Below are 22,572 nucleotides of genomic sequence, written 5' to 3'. Positions count from 1 at the left end.
TAAAGATAAAGGTAAGTACCCCTGCCCGTACGGGCCAGTCTTGCCAGACTCTAGGGTTGTGCGCTCATCTCACTCTATAGGCCGGGAGCCAGCGCTGTCCACAGACACTTCCGGGTCACGTGGCCAGTGTGACAAGCTGCATCTGGCGAGCCAGTGCAGCACACGGAACACTGTTTACCTTCCCGCTAGTAGGCGGTCCCTATTTATCTACTTGCACCCAGAGGTGCTTTCGAACTGCTAGGTTGGCAGGCGCTGGGACCGAACGACGGGAGTGCACCCTGCCGCAGGGATTCGAACTGCCGACCATGCGATCGGCAAGTCCTAGGCGCTGAGGTTTTACCCAGAGTGCCACCCGCGTCCCCTATGGAGGAGCATCCAACTATGGAGTACCCACATCTAAAACAATGTTAAGCTTCTGCCCTTTGAAACCTGTTCAGGGAATGTGATCTGTCATTTTACAAATTTAGTTCTAATTTTAAAGTTTATGACATACACAAGGCAAGGTGATATACTTTACAGAAGAACAGATATGAATATTCATCAGGTCAGATCGATCCAATGAGAAGATAGAGAGGGAGATCACATCCCTATGGTCACACTAGTCTTGGTGAAGAGGTTGAAATACCAGAGCTATGACAGGGCTCAACAGCACCAGTTGCTTCTCAGTACTAATAAAAACAACATGAAAAAAAAATACAGTGGCCAAATTGGGGAGGGGGAGTACAGGGTACCACCATTGGTCTTATTCCTGAGAAGATACTGTGCAGTGCAATCAGCTATCAACAACAAAAAGTGCAATTGTGAATCTTATTGACCAAGAGAAAAGTTGTGAGCAAAATAGGAAGAAGCTGCCAACCAGCTCTGTTAATTTTGTGCCACACTACTGAGCACTACCGTACAGAGCTAGGGATCAGAATCTATTTTGTCTCCAGAGGATACAAAATGCTAGATCAATGCTAGATCAATAAAAAGCCTTTCCATAGTTCTACTCACAGTCTGGAATCCAGCTGCAGGAGAAATCCCAGTTTGTCATATTCTGAAAGACAAAAGCAGGAGAGTTCAGGTAATTAAGGCAATACAACTTTTCATCATCAGGTGTCCTACAAGAGAGCAGAAACTTTTTAAAAAGATAATCTTTTGTGAAGGGCACAAAAGTTTAGAAACTGGATATGACAGCATGGTTAATAAATCATACCGCCAGATGAATAATTTCTGGTTTATTAATTTCTAAAGTCAGAACTAAATAGACCATTTTACATAAAGAACCTAGAAAAAAGAATAAAGATGCACTTGCATTTTCTATATACACACATACTTCTTTCAACTTGATCCTGAATGTGAGTTGTCTTGCAAATTTTCTGAAGCATGATCACTCACCTTCTAACAGATTATTTTGTAACTCCTGCCACAATTAAATACAAAACTTGCATTTATTTGGGGAGGACCTTCAAAATAGGTTTCCCTATAGAAACAGTGCAAGACACCCCAGAATAATTGTTTTTTTGATTGGGTATTGATATATTTCCACATGCTGTAGTCTGTATATAGCATAGCCAAGAACTACATTTAACCCTTGCATTTTTACTCAAAAGGGTATAGCAGAAGCGAGTATCAACAACCTCCTATCCTGTTCCATTTGGCAGTCCCAAGTCTTACAGAGGTTTCAATCCAAATTGCATTCCTGCCCAGCAAAGGAGGAACAGTAGCAGCCCTGCTTCCAGCTGCTTCAAGTGCTGATGTGCAAAATTTACAGGCTGCATTTACACCTTCTCATCAAGTCAAATAAACTTTCAAATGAATTCCATCACCTCACCATACCCCAGCAAAAACACAACATTCTTTTAAAAAAACAAGATAATAATGTCACATTTTCAAGCCAACAATACTGCATTTTGAGAAACAGCATTTTAATTACAAGACATACTATATAATTAAACTTTCCTTTAGGAAGGTTATTGAGAAGACAAATCATTAACACTAAGTGAGTGCAAATCTGAGAGCAAGTGTTATATACTTTCCCTGATCCATATTATCTACACATTTGGGCTGCAAGAGGTAAAATCATGCAGGAAACAATTGAATAAATCCCATGATCAACACAAAGTCTGCAACAGGCAAAAAGTAGCCTTGTCTAAGCACAGTTCCAAGGAATATAAATGAAATACAGCTTAAGACTGGAAGCTCTGAACACTCTAAAATTCCAGTGCCTTCAACTAAAGAGTAAGCATTGTGGATTTGCTAGGTATCTCCTGAGCAATGATACTCATAACAGGCACCAGTCACTTTGGGTGGGGATCTACATGGGTGGATATCTCAGTCATTTGTTGCAATACCATACAAAATCTTGTGGGCATCAATATAAATTTGATGCAAACAACCAAGTGTCATACATTATGCAAATTGAATTTTAAGCTTCCTTCAGACCTATTAAACCCAACAGACTCCCAGTGACCCTTTACTGTAGCAATACATTCTACCCTTGTTACTTATTAAAGAGCCATACTCTGACCCTTTGAAGTGCAGAAAAGGGAACTTCCGGGTCGGCGCCATCGCCGAATGGCGGACTCCCTCCGAGCTCCGGAGGGAGCCGGCTTGGCAGGGGCTGGGTCCTACCGCACCGGCGATGCGGGGACCCTTAAAAACCACGGCCAGAGGAGGCCGTGGACATGGAGACTCGGCTGGCACCGTTAGCGCTCTCCCGACTCGAGAAGGAGCCTTTTTAAAGGCTACGGATCGGGTGCCGGGGAGAAGCGTGGTGCTTTGAGTTCTCTGCTATCCCTGCCGAGCGCAGCCGCATGCCATCCGACGGAGAGCGCTGACTTCTTCTATTGAAAATTCGGCTCTAAAGAAGAACCCGTGAGTAATTGGAATATGGACTAAAAAAAGGGGATAATTTTTTAAAATTCGGAGCGAACGGGGGAGGCGGAAAAAAGGAAGTCAGCCCACCCCTAAATTGTAGAAGAGCCAAAACAAAGGACTAGACAACTAAGATCGAGTGTAACCTTATCTTGCCGAATCAGCAACTTCGCGAGGGAAAATTATAAGATTGAGCTGGAGGAGAAAAGTGGAATTGTTTTTAAAAAAGCAATCCCCCCCCGGAATCCCTGGAGCGATTCGTGAAACTGCCTGGAGAAAAGCGATGGAGGTTTTGACAGCTGTCAAAGAGCTGTCAAAAAGGAAGATTAAAATAGAGATTTTGTTATGAGGACTTTGCCGGTTATATTTGTTATAAATTGAATACAAACTGTTTTAAATATCGGTCAACAAGCTACTTGGTCTGGTGGATGTGATTCTGGAAGGGAACTTTGCTACTGCAATCCACCTAGAGGAGCCGAGGGATATTGCATGTGTTTTTCACAGGAAACTTGAACAGTTGAATGGAACTTTTAATCTCCTGGGAAACTGCAGGAATGGAACATTATTTTGTCTACAGAGGTCTACACACTACGGGAAACAATGGAACTATTTGTTGGAAAATGAAAGGAACATGATGCAATGCTTTGCTCCATGAATAACAAGCCTCTGCAGAGACACTAGAAACTTTTGGAAAAAGAACATTTCTGTGGGAGAACAGAGAAATAAAAAGGAGGAGAATAATTGACAAGAACAAGGAAATAACAAGAACTGGACAGAACTGGGGGAACATTTGGGATATTCAGGTTTGACAAGCTTATGGATACAAAATTGGAGTTTTTACTCCTGGATATAAAAACCTGGATAGAAGAAATGGGCCCTTTTTTGATAGACTCCTTCTACGATTGGACATCCGTAATCAAAGACTGGCAAAGAACCTGAGGGACATAGTGTAATGTGGGAACTCCAGGAAGATATTAGAAGTGGAGGGATAGGTGAAACGCAAAGGGGAAAGAGGGGAGGGAAAATTGGAATCCAAAGGCTATAAAATTACTATTCATATTTATCTTATTTCCATCTGTACTATGTTTGAAAGGGGGAAACTCGTGGAAGGGTATAGATCGATCTTAGGGGATGGGAATTTGGATAAATTGGGTTATTGATGATGAGTGTAATTTGGGGATAAGAACTTGTTGAATTTAATTGCTTATTTGGAAGATTTGGAACACAAGAGGGGGTAGGGAGGGGAAGTCCTAGTTATTGGCAAAAAGTTTATAGATTGGATTTAATTTGTTTTGATTTGTCTTAATTTGGAAAACCTTAATAAAAATTATTATAAAAAAAAAATGAAGTGCAGAAAAGGCATGTTCTTGCGTTGCCACCCTCTGGACTTCTCATGAAGGAAGCACATGAAGAAGGGCCTCAGATGATGATTGAACAGTCCAGGTCAGTTTATATGGGGAGAGGTGGTACTTGAGGTATTGAAGTTCTGGGCTGTTTAAGGCTTTATAGGTCAAAAGCAGCACTTTGAATCGGACCTGGAAACTAGCTTACAAGCAACAATCAGGCCAGGATCAGTCTAATATGCTCAAACATATTATTGCCCCGGTGAGCAACCTGCCTGCCGAATTCTGCACCAGCTGAAGTTTCCAAACCATTTTCAGAGGCAGCACCACATATAAAGTGTTGCAGTAATCTAACTTAGAGGTTACCAGAGTAATTAACAACAGATGTTAGGCTCTCACTGTGCAGACAGGGGCACAGCTGGGCCATGCCACCAAAGCCAATTTAGCATCAAGCAATAGCAAAGGTTCCAAGAGTATCCCCAAGCTACAGACCCATTCTTTCAAAGGGAGAGCAACCCCATCAGGAGCAGGCAACCTCCCATTCATCCAGTGTAGAGAACCACCCACTAACAGTGGTTCAGTCTTATCTGCATTGAGCTTCAATTTGTTGGCTGTCATCCAGTCCATTACCAAGGAAAGACAATGATAAAGGAGAAGTAGAGCTGTGTGTCATCAGCGTATTATTGACAACAGACTCCAAAGCTCCAGATAAACCCACTCAACAGTTTCATGTAGATGTTAAACAGCATCGGATATAAAATGAACCCTGAGGAACCCCACAATGAAGCCTCCATGGGGTCAAAGAGCACTCCTCAAGCATCACCTTCTGGAAAAGACTGTCCAAGTAGGACTGGAACCACTGCAAAGGAATGCCACCCACCGCCTACTCTGATAGCCACTCCAGATGAAGAAGTCAAGAAGAATGACCAAGGACATATTTTTCCTGTCTCTCTCGCAACAAAGGTCTTTATATAGGGTGACCAAAGCAGTTTCTGTGCCAAAACCCCAACTGAAATGGATCTAGAAAATCAGTTTCCTCCAAGAGCACTTGGATCTGGTCCATGACCACCCACTCAAGAACCTTGCCCAAGATGGGGAGATAGGCAACTGGCCAGTAATTACTTAGATTTTCCTAATCCAATGAGGGCTTCTTAAGTAGTCTTACCACTCTATCTTTAAAAAAGTATCTCAAAATGTCTATTACTGATACACATATGTGTGGTGCAATTCTCATAAGAGCGTACAGAGGAAGATGGGAGATCCACATTCACAAGCTGAGTATTCTTCAGACTCATAACTGAAAAAGAAACTCACATATATAGAAAATTTGAATAATCAGTTCTCAGATTGATTTATAAGAAAGTCAATTATATCATACATATTCAACAATAATTAATGTTGTGCTTCCATGATAATATATACTTTGTAGCCTAAAAGGCCATCCAAATTTGCCATTGATAGTCAAGTAACAAGACCAGTGGTCAGGGATGATGGGAGTTGTAGTTCCAAAACATCTGGAGGGCCGAGTTTGCCTATGCCTGGTCAAGTAGATACTGCAGATATTTCAAATTTCAAGTATAGGGGTAATAAAAAAGAGGTAAAAATGTTTTATTCCATGCATCAAAAACTGAGAAATTTCACACTTAAAAAAAAAATTATAGGTAAGTATTAAGAAAGAACAATTCAAACAAATATGCTTATGAGTGCATCAATCTTAACAAAGGTTTGGGACCTGTTGCTATTCTGGATATCATAGAGAAAGCTACACCTGAAATAAAGGGCAACAAAAGCATTCACTGCATGAGAACACTGACCAATGAATGATTAGGGAAACTTGACCTTGCTATACTAAGAGATGTGAAGAGGAACTCCTGCCCATCTGAAACGATTCAAGCAGAGCTATCTTACTCAATTAAGGAAAAGTAGAAACATTAAGAACTTAGGGAACAAAAATATGAAAACATGTGACTAACTTTCTTTGTACCGCATAGTGCAATGTGTCACAGATAACCCTAGCATATCACAAGTACAAGAAAACAATTTCCCCTCATACCACAAAGCACACTAGGCCTTGGGTCAAGAGAGATAAAAACATATTCTTCTAAGCTATAGGGCACCCTAGTTTCAAATGAGAACCTACCACTGCCAACGATTTAATAATAAAAGTGTAGCAGAAATAACACAAACAGACTTACAGCCAAGCACAGCAAGCTCAATAAACTACACACTTTTCATGCCAAGCTAAACACTGGCACAAATATGGAACTTTCCTCTGAACATCTAGGATCAGTTTAACTGCTGGACAGTTAAGTGAGAAATGCTTAGTCTAATTGCCCAGCTCCCAACAGACCACCCAAACAGACAACACAGCAGAAAGAACAAATGCATGTACAATCCATCCACCTTCACATTTTCCAGCTGCATCCACATGTTTACACAGAGAGAAGGAAACTAATTTGTCTCTAGTGTGTATTCCTCAAGGGCCAAACCACAAAACGGACTAAATACTCCACAAGCATAATTATGAAAAATTGTATACACAAGTCAAACCAAAGAACACAGATACAACTTCAGCTGCTACCTGACAACATTCCTTCTTGTGGAATCTATGTCTGCTCTCATTAAAAGAATAAGAGGTACAGCCCACTTTTATGCTAAGGGGCTACGTGCACATTTGTGGTACAGTTCTAGAAATATGGCTGTACACTGCTGGTTACGGGAACTGACCCATGCTCTATGCCTAAATTCCGTCCATTTGCTCTCTCTGTATGTACCACCTTACTTGTCATAGCCTCAGTTTGCAATGGGAATTTTGGTGGCCAATCAGCCTAACCTAACTGATTAGGTTAACTGATTTCAAGTTTCCTAATAAGACAACACAGAAAGAACATGAATGAATCTAGATTCTTTGCACTTTTGGATAATAGTAATACATGATTAACTCTGGCTCCAAGACAACCTTCTGTTGAGGTTCACTGGTATTAGCTTTTAGCCTCCTGTTTCTGAATCTTGCCTTCTAATGTCTGAGACAAGCAGTTCTACAAAAGGTGGTGTGCCCATGCCGATGTTCATTAAAAGTTTCTAGTTTGAGAAACCTGTTTCACAGTTTCAATGTATTCGGAGAGTTAGGGAATTAATTATATTGGTGAGAGTTCAGACTAATCTCTCTGATCATTCTCTTACTGGAAACGGACCTGAACCAATGGATTCAAGTTACAAGAAAGGAGATTTTGACTAAAGATCAGGAATAATTTCTGACAGTAAGAGTTGCTCCACAGTGGAACAGACTCCCACAAGTGGTAGTGACCTCTCCTTCTTTGGAGTCTTTTTAAGCAGAGGTTGGATGGCCATCTGTCATGTATAATCTAGTTGAGATTCCTGCATCGCAGGAGGTTGGACTAGATGACCCTCTGGGTCCCTCCCAACTCTACAATTCTATGATTCTAGGACTGTTACGTTTCCTTGGGACATACGTGTATACATGTCTGCAGATTACAGATTACTTTTTCCGTGTATAACACGACCCCATGTATAAGATTACCCCTATTTTTGGGAGCCCTCAACAGTTGTGGAGCTTCTTTTGTAAGTTTGCTGAGCTGTTGAGCAGCTTTTTGATGATCCCCCGCTCTGGCTGACGGAACTGGTGCCATAATACACCACATACTGGCACTCACCAAATACTCTTCCTAAGCCGGGAAGAGCGGGTAAGCTGCCTCCTCTCTGACATTTCCCTGCTACCACCGTAGCACCAGCCCTCGCTTACTTAGCATATTAACTCGTGTATAAGATGACCCTCAATTTATCACAAAAAAATCAGAAAAAATGCCATCATATACATGGAAAAGTACGGTAATGTTTAAGGAATAAACCCTTATGGAATTAAAATGACTGTCTGGGCAGGATATAGCTGAAATATGCTAGGGGAACTATTTACCATTGCAACCCTAATTCTATTCTGCTAGAAGACAGCTCTCTTGCCTCGTAGAGTTGGCCCAGAAACTAACATGTTTTCTGAAATACACAACAGCACAGTGTGACTTTATTTGGGTCACAATCTGAATACTGGAGTGCCCTTGTAAGGCCCTTGGGATATGCGTGTGTGTGTATATATATACAACAGACAACGGATAATAACTTTCCCAGAAAAATATCACAGAGGAACAGGTAAGTGTAGATGAGAAGTGATGCCACAGTTCACCTGTGCAGTGATTATTTTGGTTTCTGGGGAGAAAGGAATCTCCCATCCCAAACTGAGTCTTGATGACAGTTTACCCAATGGCCTCACCATGGTTTGCACACAACTACTTAATGGGCTGGCCGTTTGTAACAGCCAACCAACATTATTTATTTCTCCTTGCTATTTCTTACAGATAATATCCAACATGAAAGCCTTAACTAGAATAACTTCCATGCATCTATTATATCAATAAAGATACTTTATAGCCAATTGCTTTATATTTTTCTCACGGAGCAAACATTCATATAAACAGTCTTCAATCATGAATGCCATCCTTTGATTTAGAGTGTTTAGCAAGCTATGTAATTCAGGTACTGCATTTTCAGTAAAATTTCCTTTCCCATGAAAATGCCTGACTAGACCCCTCAGAAACTTCTTTTCTGGGCTCACATCCAGAACATTTCTCAGTGGCACTCTGCCAGCTCCATATCACCTTAGCAATGAAAGAGTTAGTAATCCACTGTTTTGCCTGTATGTATCTTCTGAATAAACAAGGACTGAGACAAAAAAGAGAAAAGAAAACGGGGACCAGTAGTCTCAGAGCTTATTCGCAGACTTATGTCAGAGATAGCAAATTCTAAGCATGTGAATATTCTTCTTCTCCACAGTAAATTCAGGGCAGCCTACAAAACTACGAAAATCTTCCAGACAGGAGTATAAAGAACTCATAGAAAACTCAAAAAGAAAGGGAATATGCATAATCTTTGTCTTTTCTTCTCTAAAAAGTTATGTACTTGGACACATGCAGGTCTTTGTTACATAAACTGTGATTTCATTCAGTGCCATGAATCCTTGTGTAAATGTAGTTAAACATTCCTAAGTGACTGTTTCACAAAAGAGGTTTTGCTCCACTTCAGAAGCCGTATCATATTTCCTAGTAAAAGTCAAAGATAATATTAACAAAAAAGTAATGTGCAAAAGTTCTTGGTGACCTCTGGGGCGAGTCAACTTGATCTGCAAAAGATAACAAATAATAAATAAGAGGACATAGGAATATTTTATTACAAGACTAGATTAAAGGTTATTTCTATGGAGATTCCCACCCACAGACATTCATATCCCATAGCCAATAGAGATGAGAGGTGAAAAGGAGACCAATAGTAGAAAAGAACTGCTGCACTTGACAAACAAGGTACAACAGGAATTGGCAAACCATCAGCCAACTCCCAATTAAACTGTCATGGGGATATAAAACATGGAGTAAGCACTGTTACCCAAAGATGAACTGGAGGAAACCAAGGAAATGTTCTGCAGAACAAATGAGCTTCTACAATTCATTGAAACTGATGAAACTTTATGGGCAATCATGGCAATTATTTATCAAGTAGAAAAAGCTCTGCTGCCCCAGGCAGAGATGTCCTCAAAGTAGCATTGAAGTAGAGCATTCTGGATCACAAAAGACAAACTCAGACTTCACCATTGAACTTAAAATAAAATGTTTCTCTAATTCATGAGCACTTTTCTCTAAAAATAAAATAAAATACAGCATTGTTTAAAACTACCATCAGGACATACTGGCTGGGAGCCTAAGTTTCCTCCCACTGGTAGGAGCATCCCTTGAGCAGACTTTTGCTAAAAACATTCCTGGTAGTGTGTGGAGGACAGGGGAATTTCTTGCCAATTCACCTTGGTGTTCCTCCAAATGTATTTGGGAGGGCTGGGGGACTCTTGAAAGCAGCACAAAAAGCAGCATAGCAGACTTACGGGGAAATAGGGAAATGGGTGAAAAATGCTCCCCTCCTATATTTTAGCTGTTATATTAGCAGCAGTTATAAGGCTAAACACTATTTCTTCATCATTTTCTGGAATGACGTATTTTAGTTAACTAAGCAGAAATATTTTATTTTCCAGGGGCATATGATATCCTAATGTATCAGAGTTATGCTCCTTCTGTTCATAGACAGGATGCAAAGGAGAATCCTGCAGGTAGAAGGGGGAGAAGCCAATTTCCTACTATATCTGAATAGATTGATAAAATTTGGTCCATAGTAACTATGCTTAAGTAACTTAGTACAAAAAAATACATATAAACCAGCACAACAGGTTTTTGGGGGTATTTTTTGTAATGTTTTAGAACAAGATCAATTATAATGTCCAACCTTGTGCTGCTTTCAACCTGTTGAAACTGTATTGCTTTTTGCTCTTTATTTTATTAAACAAAATTAAAATGATAAAAAACACTTTTCTCTTTTGCTAAGCCTTGGGGTCTTCGGGTTGGTGGATGAGATATGGAGCCCCCTGGTTTATTTTTAAAAGGAGCAGATGTAGTGAACTATATTGTTTATTTGGTATGAATGTTGTATTTTGTTTGTGTACTTTTACCATGTGACTCACCCCGGGATCACCTGGCAATGAAGAAAAGGATAGAAAAAATGGAAGGAAGGGAGGGAGGGAGGGAGAGAGGGGCTGGAAGCAAAAGTTCTGGACTGCCTTCTTTATAGGAAAGCTGAAGTCTCCTTCATTTCCTTGGACCTAGTAAAAAAAATAATCTTCCAAGCATGAAAGGAATGTCCTTCTGAGCATGCAGTTGTACCCTTTCTAGGGTTGCCATGTGTCCTCTTTTTCCAGAACATGTCCTCTTTTTCATGGGTATGTAAAATGAAAGTCATCATACTGAGCCATAGTTAAAAGTAGAAGTTGGCAAATGTGTCCTCTTTTTTGCTCTTCAAATTATGGCAACCCTACAGGCTTAACCCCAGAGCAAAAAGCTCCAAATGTCACTCTCAGAAACATTTCACCCAAGTCAAAGAAATATTAGATGAGACTGAGAAATGCCCTCAGGAAAGACATGATGTGGAAGCTAAGCTCTCATGGAGGTTTCCCCCTAGGAGATACTAAATGCTGCTGCCTAGTATCAGCCCTACCCAAGAGCAGGTCCTCCTCCAGAAGTAATACATATGTAAGACAGAAAGATGTCACAACAGGTTTGAGAAATAGAACTATCTCAAGAATTGTAAGAGTCCTCTAATTGTAGCAATCCATTTCTCCAGCCCTACAGGGAGAGATGAGGGCAGATGAAAACATTAGCTCATTTGCTTTATTAACACAAGCTTGTTTCTTGCATCTGGTAACAAAAAATAGACAGATCATTCATGGTCCTCTAATAGTATCCCTCCCGGGCACTGATAGTGGTAAAGAAAGTTTTCTGATTCAGGAGTCCAGGCCCTGAAATCCAGAATTATTTATTTTGGTGGCCTTTGCATTATGCAATTCAAGTTTCTAACCGCATAAGACCAAGGGTAGTAAACAGCAGATTAGCCATGACACACTCTGTTTCATTGAATCATGGAATCTTTTACATTGTGGGCAAAGAACACTAAACCAGTCAATTGTCAAATTCTAAATACTGTGGTTGAAAGTATGTAGTATGTCAGTATGTAGATGACAAATGCAATTATACAGCCACAAACAATGAAGAGGGATAGCAGAGTGGGACATGATTCTCATTTTAAATAGACACTAAGTGCTCTTTTGTAGTTTTCTTTTACTATCAATTGTTGATAATACCAGTTTAGATGCTTAGATCAAATCTACATCCCTATTCCCCCCCCCCAATAATTATAATCCAAGATAAAGCTCCTTCAAAATTGATTTGCTCTTTGCTGAAGTTTATTCTTTTGTGAAGATTAATCAATTCTTGGAAATCATAACTGGCCTTTCAAAGTTATCCATTTATCAAAACTGAATATAACTCTTCAACTCTTGTTCTTTCATTGCACATGATCCAGACATCGTTCATCAACAAAGGGTGTCTGTTTCAGTGACACTGAATTTTCTAGAACACAATATAATGTCACATGGAAAAGTTATTGGGTTTAATGCAATTAAGAACAGTACTTCAAACATTCACCAGGGCACATAATGCATAGCAAGTTTGATGTCAACAATGCCAAGACACAAACACTCACCCTCAAGTATTTGCTCCATTATGTGGCCTTTTAAAAAGGTTAGCATTATAATAACCCCCTCCCCCAAAACTTCTGAGGCTGCGTCCCCTCACTGTATAGCTAAGTGGTGCTAAAACAAAAAAGTAAATCAACATCAAAATTCTAGTCACTTCTGTGGACAGTGTCACAATATAGTTAAATCACCAGGTGGCACTAGTAGCAGAAAGCGTCTGTGCCTGTTCTAGTTACAGATAGGTAGCCGTGTTGGTCTGCCATAGTCAAAACAAAAAAAATTCCTTCCAGTAGCACCTTAAAGACCAACTAAGTCAGTTCTTGGTATGAGCTTTCGTGTGCATGCACACTTCTTCAGATACACTGAAACAGAAGTTTCCAGACCCTTCTATATAGTGAGAAGGTGGGGAGGGGTATTACTCAGAAGGCTGGTGGGAATGGGTGATTGGCAGATAGCTGTGATGAGCCTGTTGACGACTCTTAACGACTGCAATAGGTCTTACAGGAAGAAGCAAGGGGTGAAAAGGTGAAAAATGGCTTTGTCATGTATAATGAGATAAGAATCCAAGGTCTTTGTTCAGGCCAGGTTTCTCCATGGTTTTAAGTTTGGTGATAAGTTGTAATTCAGCAGCTTCTCTTTCCAGTCTATTTCTGAAATTCCTTTGTAGTAAAACAGCTACTTTGAGATCTTGTATAGAATGTCCTGGGAGATTGAAGTGTTCTCCTACTGGTTTCTCTGTCTTGTGATTCCTGATGTCCGATTTATGTCCGTTTATTCTTTGGCGTAAGGTCTGGCCTGTTTGTCCAATATAGAGAGCTGAAGGACACTGTTGGCATTTGATGGCATATACAATGTTAGACGATGAGCAATTAAATAGTCCCGAGATGGTATGTGTGATGTTGTTGGGGCCAGTAATGGTGTTGTCCGGGTGTATGTGGCAGCAAAGTTGGCATCTGGGTTTATTGCAGGCTCTGGTGCCTGTTCTGTTATTTTGAGAGATTTAATAAAGTTATTGACTAGTTTCTTGACTGGTGTGTCCTGTGAGTCAGAGATAGGCAGAAGGCAGATCAGGATCCATAGACAAATCTTGATGTGATTTATCAGGGGTGGAATTAACTGCTAGATATTGAACAACAGAAGTCATTAAAAGTCCACACACACACCCTTTAAAAATTAAAGTTACTGAGAGAAAGACAGCTTGAGGGGTATCCAGGACTGGATTTGCATGTGAAATGACCAAGAGATCACTTCAAGACCTGAAACCAAATTGCTCTGCTCAGAGGCCTTAAATGAGAAGTGTGCAGATTACAGAAGCCTGCTTGTGCCCCCATTTTGCACCTGCATGTGGCTAGTGGTTCTCATGGTTCTACTAAAAAACAAAGATCTATCAAGCCTGTGGTCTGCCAACCCTTCCTTGAAGCTATCCATAAAAACAGCTTCTAACATCAATGTCTGCCATTTTTTAGATTGTTCTAAAAATATACGCCCTTCTCCGTGGCTGAAATGCACATCTCCAGTGCTCCATTGATTTTTGTCAGGAAAAAAAACAAGACAGCAAACAGGCTATCCCTCTGCAACTAAGCTACCTTACACACTCATCCATTATATTTGGACAGATTACAGCGTTCACTGCACTGGGACTAGGGAAAAGGAAAACACCCAGGACTTCAAATATCTGGATAAGCTCTAAATCTAACTGCCTCCTGAACAGCAGAAATAATCCCACAAGAAAATAGTTCAACACATACAGATGACCACTTAGGGTTTGAAGATAGGCTGGTGCTTTTTCAGAACAAAAGGCATCCCTCCCTATCCCCAGAGGTTCTAGTCTACAGAGACTCCTGTGAAAAGGGGCCAGATGTATATTGGAGTAGAAAGGCAGAAGTCAACAGAAGATAAGAAAAGGTAGAGCCGCTGGTCATAAAAACTGGTATGGAAAAGGAAGGAACATGTGTAATGCACAGGTTACGCCATCAGACAACTTCACATCTTCAGGGACATATGGCACTAGAAAGAAGATTGGAAAAATCAATAGGGGCATAAAATCAGAACAGTGACTAGAGGTCCGACCCAAAACTTCAAAGTGAGAAGCCATGTGACTGGAAGGACAAACATGTTGCAACTTCCTCACCACCTCAATTGATGCCCTGGAGTGTAAGAGGGCCTGCTTTTTCAGCAGGCTACAAATTAGATTCCCTAATAGAGTCTACCTGAGAAGTACTTTAAATAGCCACAAAGTCCTTCCTACACATACTAAATGTCAAGGCAACACATAACACATCCTTCTCCAACCTGGTACTCTCCAGATGTTTTGGATTACACCATGGACCAACAACGGTTCATGAACCTCATTTGAGTGTTCTGCAGCACATCTATTAATTTGAAGGTGGGAGACAGCACATCTATCGTATTAAATATTCATATTACTTGCATTTAATTAATTGTTTATTTCTTATATATTGTATATAATCATATTACAATCTGAAATGATAGAATTCAGCTGTATTACTGCAAAATACACTATATAAAAATAAAAGAAGTAATAAATATGCAATTAAAAATCATGTACCATCTGGCATAGCACATTACAACAGTGACCACAGGCAGAAAAATAATTAAGTGGTCCACAGCAAGTGTCAAGTGATCTGCAGGGGCATGAAGTTTGGGACCCACTGCACTCAACCTCCCTTCAGTCCCAGTCAGCACAGCCAACGGTCAGGGATGATAGGAGTTGTTGTTCAAAACATCTGGAGTGCACCAGGGTGAAAGAAGGCTGACAGATATATGGCACCTTGTCAAGGTGCATCACATTTCTTTTTTCAGATTGGGGCAAGCATGTAGTATCCCGAATGTGACTGAACCAAATGCATGCTAATTAATTCAACTTTTTCTGAAGCAGCTTTTAAATCGAAGTTTTTGAAACAGTATATAAAAATCTACAGAAAAATAGTAAGCCAGTAAAAATTGTCACACAAAACAGAGTAAAACAAAAATTAAGATAAAATAGCTGCTAAAAATGACTTAAATGACTAGGCAAATAAAAAGGACTTGTCTTGGCACTGAAACTTATCATAACAGGTACCAAGTGAGCAGTCACAGCAAGAGATTCCAGAACCAGGACAGCACTTCTGAAAATAACAGTTCTGTGGTTGCTACCTGCCTAATCTCTGATTGTACGGCCTGCAAGTAACGAGCCTCCGATGCATATCATAACACATAGATTGGTGCATGTGGAAACAGGTGTTTTTTCAGATAGCAAGGTCTTTTTCAAAGATGAATATGCACCCTTAGATCCACTATTTTAAGTTTACTTTTAAGAACACAGAAGACATTATAAATTGTTTAATGCAATTTTCCATTTAAAACATCTGGTGTCATGAATGTAGAAGGGATTTCATACAGTCACAGAAATTTCTGGTTTCAGTTGTTTAGAATCTAGGAATCAATCAGAAGGTAAAAACGGAAAATGAGGGTAGGGAAAAATAGATGTAAACATGAAATATGAGTAAATTCAGAGTTATTATGTTTTCATATAATTGGAAAACTACACAGCTGGAATTTAAATTTAAAATCATCCAAACCGAGTCCCAATGAGCAGAGGAAGCACCTACCCACTCCCAAGTCACCTACTGCAAGTTTCCAACCCTTGAAGAATATTTTTTCTTTAGTGTGTGTATCATTTGATTTCCCCCCTTTTCTCCCCAACCTGAAGCAGTACCTACTAGGAATGGTTGGGCGTGGAATAGCGACAGGTTCTCTCTTAGCTTTGCCTGTTCCCAGGTTTGCAGCAAGATGTGATGGGAGAGATGACAGAGGCACAAGAGATGTGGATTTTCTCTCTCTCCTTCCTGTTTTAACAAGGAAAGCTATCCCTCAGTCAAGCAACAGACCACACAACTCAAACTTATTACATAGCTTCTTTTTCTCTAGTAGGCAGAGATCGAAGCACAAAAAAGCCAAAGCTCTTAATATTAAATAACTTTAACATGCAGCTGTTTAACAAACTGTAACCGTTTCCAAGCTTTCTCTCCATGGCTGGCTACTTTAGTAAAAAGACTGAATAATGGAATTTTGTTGAGGCAGACAGAGGAACTGATTCCCCCCCCCCTTTTTTATTGTCTTCTAACACCTCGTGATGTTTGCCCCACACAGAGATACTAGCGCAACAGTATCTGCAAGTACTAAATTAGATCTCTTTAAAACTTAATGATATTTCCCTTCTTCAAGCAAAGCTGGGCAATCTGTGAGCAAGATCATGCACCCTTGCCCAACCAGCCTTTAGGATCACATTCTCAAGAATGAAGCAAGAAGAGCAGGAAGCAGCCTGTGCTTTTTAAAAGACCCCCATCTGAGGTTAGTAACTCAGCACCCTTTCGACAAGGCTTTGCTATTAGTGTTAGGCAGCAAGCTGTGCTTGATTATTGTGCAGGCAGGAGCCTGGGACCATGTTGGAAGGCAGCAAACATTCTTCCCAGAGTACAATTAGAAATCCTGAAAGCAGCTTTTAATGGGAGAGGGTGGGACGAGGCTAGTTTTTAAAGGGGAGGGGAACAAAGCTTCTTTTATTGGGGGCATCACACCTCTTTAGGACTGCAACAAAATCTGGACAATGAGAAATTTCCTACCCTTCCTCTTCCAGAAACGCACATTGCAGAGTACGTGCCCTTAACAGAATATCAGAACTTGTGTTGTGGTAGAAAGCTATGAGCCAGAACACTGATCCATCCTAGTAATAGCACTCCGAAGGTACAATCTATGCAGTGCTGGTTCATAGGGGACCTGAAGTGGCCCAAGGGACAGAATTTGATTTTAGGCTCCAATTTGTAAGATTATAAAGTTCAGTCACAATCGAGAAGCAAAATGAAGTTTCTCCCTGGCTCATAAACTCCGTATGTCTCAACAAACATTGCTAAAACTCCACATTTAAAACTTTGCATACCTTCATCTTCCCTCCTGAACAGATTCCTCAACAGGATTTCTTCCCAAAAATGGAGAAGTGATCTATTTAACTGAACTCTCTTTTGGAAGAGTATTTTTCTCCAATTAGTGTACAATGCACTGTATGGTTGGGGTGGTGGTAAGGTGTGCATGTGTATTTATACATTAGATGCAACTAAACCCTCTGCCTAGAAAAAAATATTATCATTATCCTTAGTTAAATTTATATCCAGCCTTTCCACCAAAAGGCATGACAAGGCAGGATATCATCTGGGAATGGAGGAATACCATTTGTGCAATGTGGATCTGTTGTGCAATCAACAGGTCAGCTGATTTGAGGAATGTGGAGAGGTGGCAAGGAACACAATAAAGCAGGAATGGGGAATCTGTGGCATTCTAGATTTTGTTGAACTAAACTTCCATCATCTCTGACCATTGATCATGCTAGATAGGGCTAATGGAAGCTGAAGTCCAGTAATATCCAGAGGCAGCAGGCTCCCTATCGCTGCAATAAAGTCCTATAGTATCACCCTGCATCTAATGTGTCCACCACTTAGAACAAATTCACAACTGAAGCACTAAAAATGCAACACAAGGAAACAAGAAGTCCACTCTAAGTGGCTTTGAGTTGCCATGGCACACAAAGTAATTTTAAGTAATTCCCTTTTGAAGACAGAGAGATCATCTGCTAGATTTCTTTCAAGGGCTACTTTGAAGGGTAATCCTGAACTAGGCTTGACAGCCTCTTCTCTGCCTCCCAACATGGCTGTCACATATAAATTAAATGGCAGTCTTTTTATGAGAGAGGGGAGGGAGGGGGAGGGATTGTTGTACCTGAGCCTATTGAACGTCCAACGGAGTCAGAGGAAAGAACCACTGAATCTGTAACACAAGAGTACAAGTTCATTTTTCCCTTGTCATATAAATCCATTACTTGTTTATAAGAGGCTCCTATTTCCTCTTCCTCAATAAAATCAGTGTACTGGCTACACATTCAGCAAAGAAACTCTAACCACGGCATTTTTTGTGCTACATGTGCAGCTGATCAATCAAACTGGAGTGAAACATTAAAAATACTTCTGGCCCAGAATTATATTCCTTCCAGGAAGGGGGTAGGCAGTCCTAAAAGAACCTAATTTTTGTCCCACAGCAGAAATTCAGTAGGGAGCAAGCTTCATGCTGCCTTTGAGGAGCTACTAATGCCTCATAATTATTATTCAAATGTTTTGCAGTTTCTTCTCTGAGTTATTTCTATGCTGTGACAGAGAGAATGAAGTACACTAGTCAAACAGGTTAGCAAATTACTGTGTCATAGAATAACCATGTGCTACATTCCATCATGTGAGTAGAAGAAGGTATCTAATACATATGAAAGAGAAGCAAGGACTATGTTAGAGATAACATGTGCATTAAGAGCAAATGCCACCACAAGCATAGCTGCTAAAATCACTACTGGAATTATATGGCCTCTTGAGTCTAAGAACATTTTGTTTCAACACTGTCCATGGTTTAACTTCACAATGTAATAGAGAGATCATGGAGAAAAAGATTGTGGAAGCCAGTTGACAGATACAGAATTCAACTGACAAAATTCAAGATCATTCATAATTCCCTATTTCCAAAAAAGGGCAAGCAACATGGTGAAACCTAAAACCAGAAGGAACCCACAACAACAGTGGATGGAAGCCGGGAGGGAAGGGATGGACACTTTATTATGTGTATTTTCCCAAGTTTGACTTAGATCCCAATATATTTTATGTTTTATAAGACTCATTTCCCACTTTCTTTTTCCTTGCAATATCCCTCAAACCATTTGGACATATTCTGTGTCCAAAGGAATAATGATTTCAACAGAATCATGTTTAGCAATAAACCATTTTTATTCTGAAGGTTTAGATTTGTATATACAGATTGTATGCTGTATCAGAAAGAGTTCTGAGAATCACAAAATAAACCACAGGCCCTGCAGAGATACTTGAAGTTTAATAAAAGATTAATGCAGTTTTTGTATTACATACCGCAGGTAATCCCAAACCAAACATAGTGATGGACCAACACTAATCTGGTGGCTCCTTTAAAGAAGTGTACACACTGGACAACAATGAAGAAATGTATTATCAAAACTGGTACATTCACCTAATGCAGAAACAAACCATGGCTTAGCCCCAGATAGTGTAGCAGCAAGAGGACCAAAGGAGGAGCACAATCTTCGATCTGGGAATCCAAACATTTGCTCATACACACTAAACCAAAATTTATTCACTGTTGCATGCAAATCAGGTCAGTGTTAGGTAAGGTGTTCGATATTTTGATTCCATCTCAAAAATAAGATCACAAGATCAAAGAACAAAATTCCAGCTAGTAGCTCCTACTGATCAAGGTAGTTTCTCCAACCTGATGTTGTAATTCGTAAACTCAATGAAGTAATACTTTTTGTAGTGTCAACATCTATCATGCATATCTGCTCTAGACGTAAAGCCCACTTGACACAACAACATTAACTAGATTGTGGCTATTCCTAGAACTCCTATACACACATCATTATCTGTGAATAAATTCTTTAAAAAGCATGATTAACACATGATGTGTTGCTTCCTGGAACAGTGCCCTGCTATTTCACGCAGTCAATGCTAAGTCTACTGCCAGATTGCCTTCTCCATTCCAAATTGGATTTAGTTCACAGAAATACTAAGATTGAAGCATATAGAGGAAATGCATATGCATACACACAGCTTTTTAACTGTGTTACACCAAACACGGCATTATTAGAAGCACAAAATAAAGCTTTAATTCACAAGTGAGAACATTAGGAAGAATTCTAGCTGTTAACATCTAGAAGTTACTTATGTATTATTGTGCAAATGTGTTGATTAGAGAAACTCCTTCACACAGAACCAATTCTGCATACATCATTGATTCAGTAACAACCTGAAACAAAGGTCTACTCAAATATGGTCCTTTCCAAATAACCTGCTAGCAGTTGATATGGAAAATAATGAAAAGCAAACATCCAACTAGCAACAGTTAATTCCTGAACACACCGAGAAAACTGAATATTGAGATTGCTGTTAAAAGTCTTTATTAAGTCTGCTTTTCCAGTCTGAAATTTGAGTCCCTCAGAATACATTTGTCAAAAGCACATGTAACAATTTTCCATGTATATTTTGTTTCTTTTGCAGCGATAGGACCACAATATTTTATCCATTCACTGACACCCCACTATTAAAAGGATAAACACACACACACACACACAGAGAGAGAGAGAGAGAGAGAGAGAGAGTAAGCTAGCTGGTAGTAAATATAGTTATTACAGCATAGTTAAGAAAATGTATGCAGTAATCTGTCAAGTGGTAGCTTTGTCCACTTCACTGGTCCCTGCAGCCTAATATAACCACTTCCTATTAAAATTGCATGGGGACACCACACCATATATGCATTACCCCTTTTCTTCCCCCACTCCAATAGTAGGAGCTATGAGGAACTGCTCTAGCTACTAACAGTTCACAAGGAAGGCATATTATTCTTGTTCCCAGGCTTAGAGCCAGTTTGGGGTTGCTCAATACACACCCACACAAAAGCACCCAGCCAGTCAGTGGACTGCACCCATCAGTTTCAGGACCCTTGTTCAGATTCGTATATGAAAATAATAATAATGTGGAATTCCATCAACTACTGAGCATCCTGTCTTGCTTTGGTGCTTCTTATTTGTCTGGACTATGAATGCCCTGCATCAGCCACTCGGGGCTTTTTGGCAGTCACCCACACCTCCTCCAGAGTTATTACCACGTTTATGGACCTTTGTTCAAAATGAACTGAACGCTGCCAACTGCACTGAAACACACGCTACAAAATTATTTATTCACATTGTCATCAGGTGGAACTGTTCCTTTATTTATTCTACTGTTCATAGTACTCTGCTTTCAAGAGAAAGAAAAAGGCAACCTGTTAAGAGAGTCTTAACATCTAACAGGGATGTAGATACTTTAATCATTTGCTCAGGTATGGTCCAAAGTTCATTCAATTCCCATTGCTCTATTCCACGTTACATAAAACTTACAAAAGCACAAGCAGCCACACAATGTGCAGATACAAATAAAACCTTTCCAAGTATTCCATCAGCCATACTTTTGCAGCAAGCAGGAATGTGAGATGACTTACAAACTGCAGTGACAACTCTGCAAAGGTGCAGAAACAACAGCCCTTTTGAGGCAACATAATCAGGGAGCAAACCATGCTAGTACAGGTATTGGAGAGCAATCCCTGCCAGATTCTACGTACATACAAACTGTACACACACAGGATGTGTTCTGTTTATGAGGATATGGCCTGCTGACACAATCCAGTGCTCTGTGTTCTCTCTCTCTCTCTCTCTCTCTCTCTCTCACACACACACACACACACACAGTGAAGTATACCATGTATTATGTTTTTGAAAAGAGGGACATGGCAGAATTGAAACAGGGGGACTGGAAGCTACTAGCAAGTTAACTTATGGATTGAGCCTCAGTCAGGTTGCCTGTCCAAACTGACAGAAGAAAGGGGCCCATGCTGCATTTTTATTCCCTTTACTGAAGGAAAGCAGCAACAGGATCCAGCAGCCGGAAACATCTGATTGTAAAAAGCATTTCCAATAAATTCTGGATTTTCTACTTTAATAAACTACCTCCTTAAAATGAGATTGCTTTACAAAGTCTTACTCTGTGTGTGTTTCACTAAATTACCCCCATGGACCACAAAAGTTGGAGGTGCGCCTGTGAGGCCCAACTGAGAAGCATATGTACCTAAAGCAATTCTTACGTTAAAAATGCATTGAAAGATGGGAGTCATTAAGTTTATAAAGATGCAGAGTTGCTTCAACCTAAATTTACTGTGTACACTCACACGCACATAGACACTGTGAGATTGGTGAAAGCTTTTCTAGCATGTTCCTTACTTGGAAACACAAAGCTTCCTTTGAAGGGTAACCCCTGCAAAAAAAAACACAACACCAGGTTTTTGCAACCTCACAAAACTGCTTCACCAACAAAAGATGACAGCCATCCAAGTAGACCCTGAAGGCTCTAAAGCAGGGGTCAGCAAACTTTTTCAGCAGGGAGCCAGTCTACTGTCCCTCAGACCTTGTGGGGGGCCGGACTACATGTGGGGGGGATGAACGAATTCCTATGCCTCACAAATAACCTAGAGATGCATTTTAAATAAAAGCACACCTTCTACTCATGTAAAAACACCAGGCAGGCCCCACAAATAACCCAGAGATGCATTTTAAATAAAAGAGCACATTCTACTCATGTAAAAATA

General features: G+C 40.1%; 1 protein-coding gene and 1 long non-coding RNA gene across 15 annotated transcripts in view; one reads left to right on the top strand and one right to left on the bottom strand.

The window, feature by feature from the left end:
• ST3GAL3 (ST3 beta-galactoside alpha-2,3-sialyltransferase 3) overlaps positions 1-22,572 on the bottom strand; it is a 184,752-nt gene that overhangs the window by 120,799 nt on the left and 41,381 nt on the right. For 5 of the 14 annotated variants that reach the window (XR_014565167.1, XM_083742264.1, XM_083742265.1 and 2 more), the window contains exons 3-5: positions 18,109-18,156; positions 16,059-16,184; positions 994-1,036 (exon numbers count right to left, since the gene is read on the bottom strand). The exons of 1 other annotated variant lie outside the window; for it this stretch is intronic. Coding sequence is in view for 7 of the 13 variants with exons in the window: in XM_083742264.1 (XP_083598390.1) it covers positions 994-1,036; positions 16,059-16,184; positions 18,109-18,156 (217 nt within the window). In the remaining 6 variants the exon portion in view is untranslated. Of the gene's footprint in view, positions 1-993; positions 1,037-16,058; positions 16,185-18,108; positions 18,157-22,572 lie in introns of those variants that run through there. 8 more of the 14 variants (XR_014565169.1, XM_083742263.1, XM_083742268.1 and 5 more) reach the window with 3 other exon arrangements.
• On the top strand, positions 975-9,215 carry LOC310846185. The gene is made up of 2 exons (XR_014565189.1): positions 975-1,063; positions 9,045-9,215. It is a non-coding gene; the product is annotated as an uncharacterized lncRNA (long non-coding RNA).

This window comes from Podarcis gaigeae, assembly GCF_964106915.1.
Source record: "Podarcis gaigeae genome assembly, chromosome: 6".
Lineage (NCBI taxonomy): Eukaryota > Metazoa > Chordata > Lepidosauria > Squamata > Lacertidae > Podarcis > Podarcis gaigeae.
The sequence above is the reverse complement of the archived record's forward strand: the minus strand, read 5'-3'. Positions and strand labels throughout refer to the sequence as shown.